The 685-nt window shown below is 62.8% G+C and overlaps 1 protein-coding gene across 1 annotated transcript in view; it reads left to right on the top strand.

Moving 5' to 3' along the window:
- CHD5 (chromodomain helicase DNA binding protein 5) overlaps positions 1–685 on the top strand; it is a gene marked incomplete at both ends in the record, with an annotated part of 26578 nt that overhangs the window by 25284 nt on the left and 609 nt on the right. Inside the window, one exon of the mRNA XM_009706171.1 lies at positions 448–643. Within this exon, the coding sequence (XP_009704473.1) occupies positions 448–643 (196 nt within the window). The remainder of the gene's footprint in view (positions 1–447; positions 644–685) is intronic.

Genomic DNA, 685 nt, shown 5'->3' with positions numbered 1-685 from the left:
CTCCCCAAAGCCAACGGGGAGCCCACCAGCGCCTTCTGGGAGCAGAGCAGGGAGTGGTTGCGGGTTTTGTAAGGGGCTCGTGGTTGCCCAAGGAGAGCAGGCACCTGGCAGCCAGGGCTTAGTCCCGGGGAGCTCACAGGCTCTGCAGCACGGTGCACGGGACGGGGCTGGCTGTGAGTGGGCTGAGCACCCTGCCCTCTCTCGATGCATGTAATGCTGTGGAAATGCTGCCCAAATCCTTTTCTGGGGTGCTCAGTGTCTGAACGAGAGAACGTAAGGGCTAAGCCTGTTCCCCCAGGAATTTTTGGGAGTGAGACCAGTGGGGAACACAGTGGGGCAGAGGCTGTGCTGGTGTGAACCGCACGGGCATCTGGAGCCTGCGGAGCAGTACTGGTTTATACTGGAGCGGGGTCTGGTCCTGAATCCTTTCCCCCCTGTACCTCTTAGTTGCTGGAGCAGGCCCTGGTGATCGAGGAGCAGCTGCGGAGAGCTGCGTACCTCAACATGACCCAAGACCCCAATCACCCGGCCATGGCATTGAACGCCCGTCTGGCTGAAGTGGAGTGCCTTGCCGAGAGCCACCAGCATCTCTCCAAAGAGTCCCTGGCTGGGAACAAGCCCGCGAACGCCGTCCTGCACAAGGGTGTGTGCCGGTGGAGGCGGGGGGGGGGGCCGCCGCCGGGGG

This window comes from Cariama cristata, unplaced genomic scaffold (assembly GCF_000690535.1).
Source record: "Cariama cristata isolate BGI_N322 unplaced genomic scaffold, ASM69053v1 scaffold22408, whole genome shotgun sequence".
Classification (NCBI taxonomy): Eukaryota; Metazoa; Chordata; class Aves; order Cariamiformes; family Cariamidae; genus Cariama; species Cariama cristata.
Note: the sequence above shows the minus strand (reverse complement) of the source record. Positions and strands in the feature narration are given on the sequence as shown.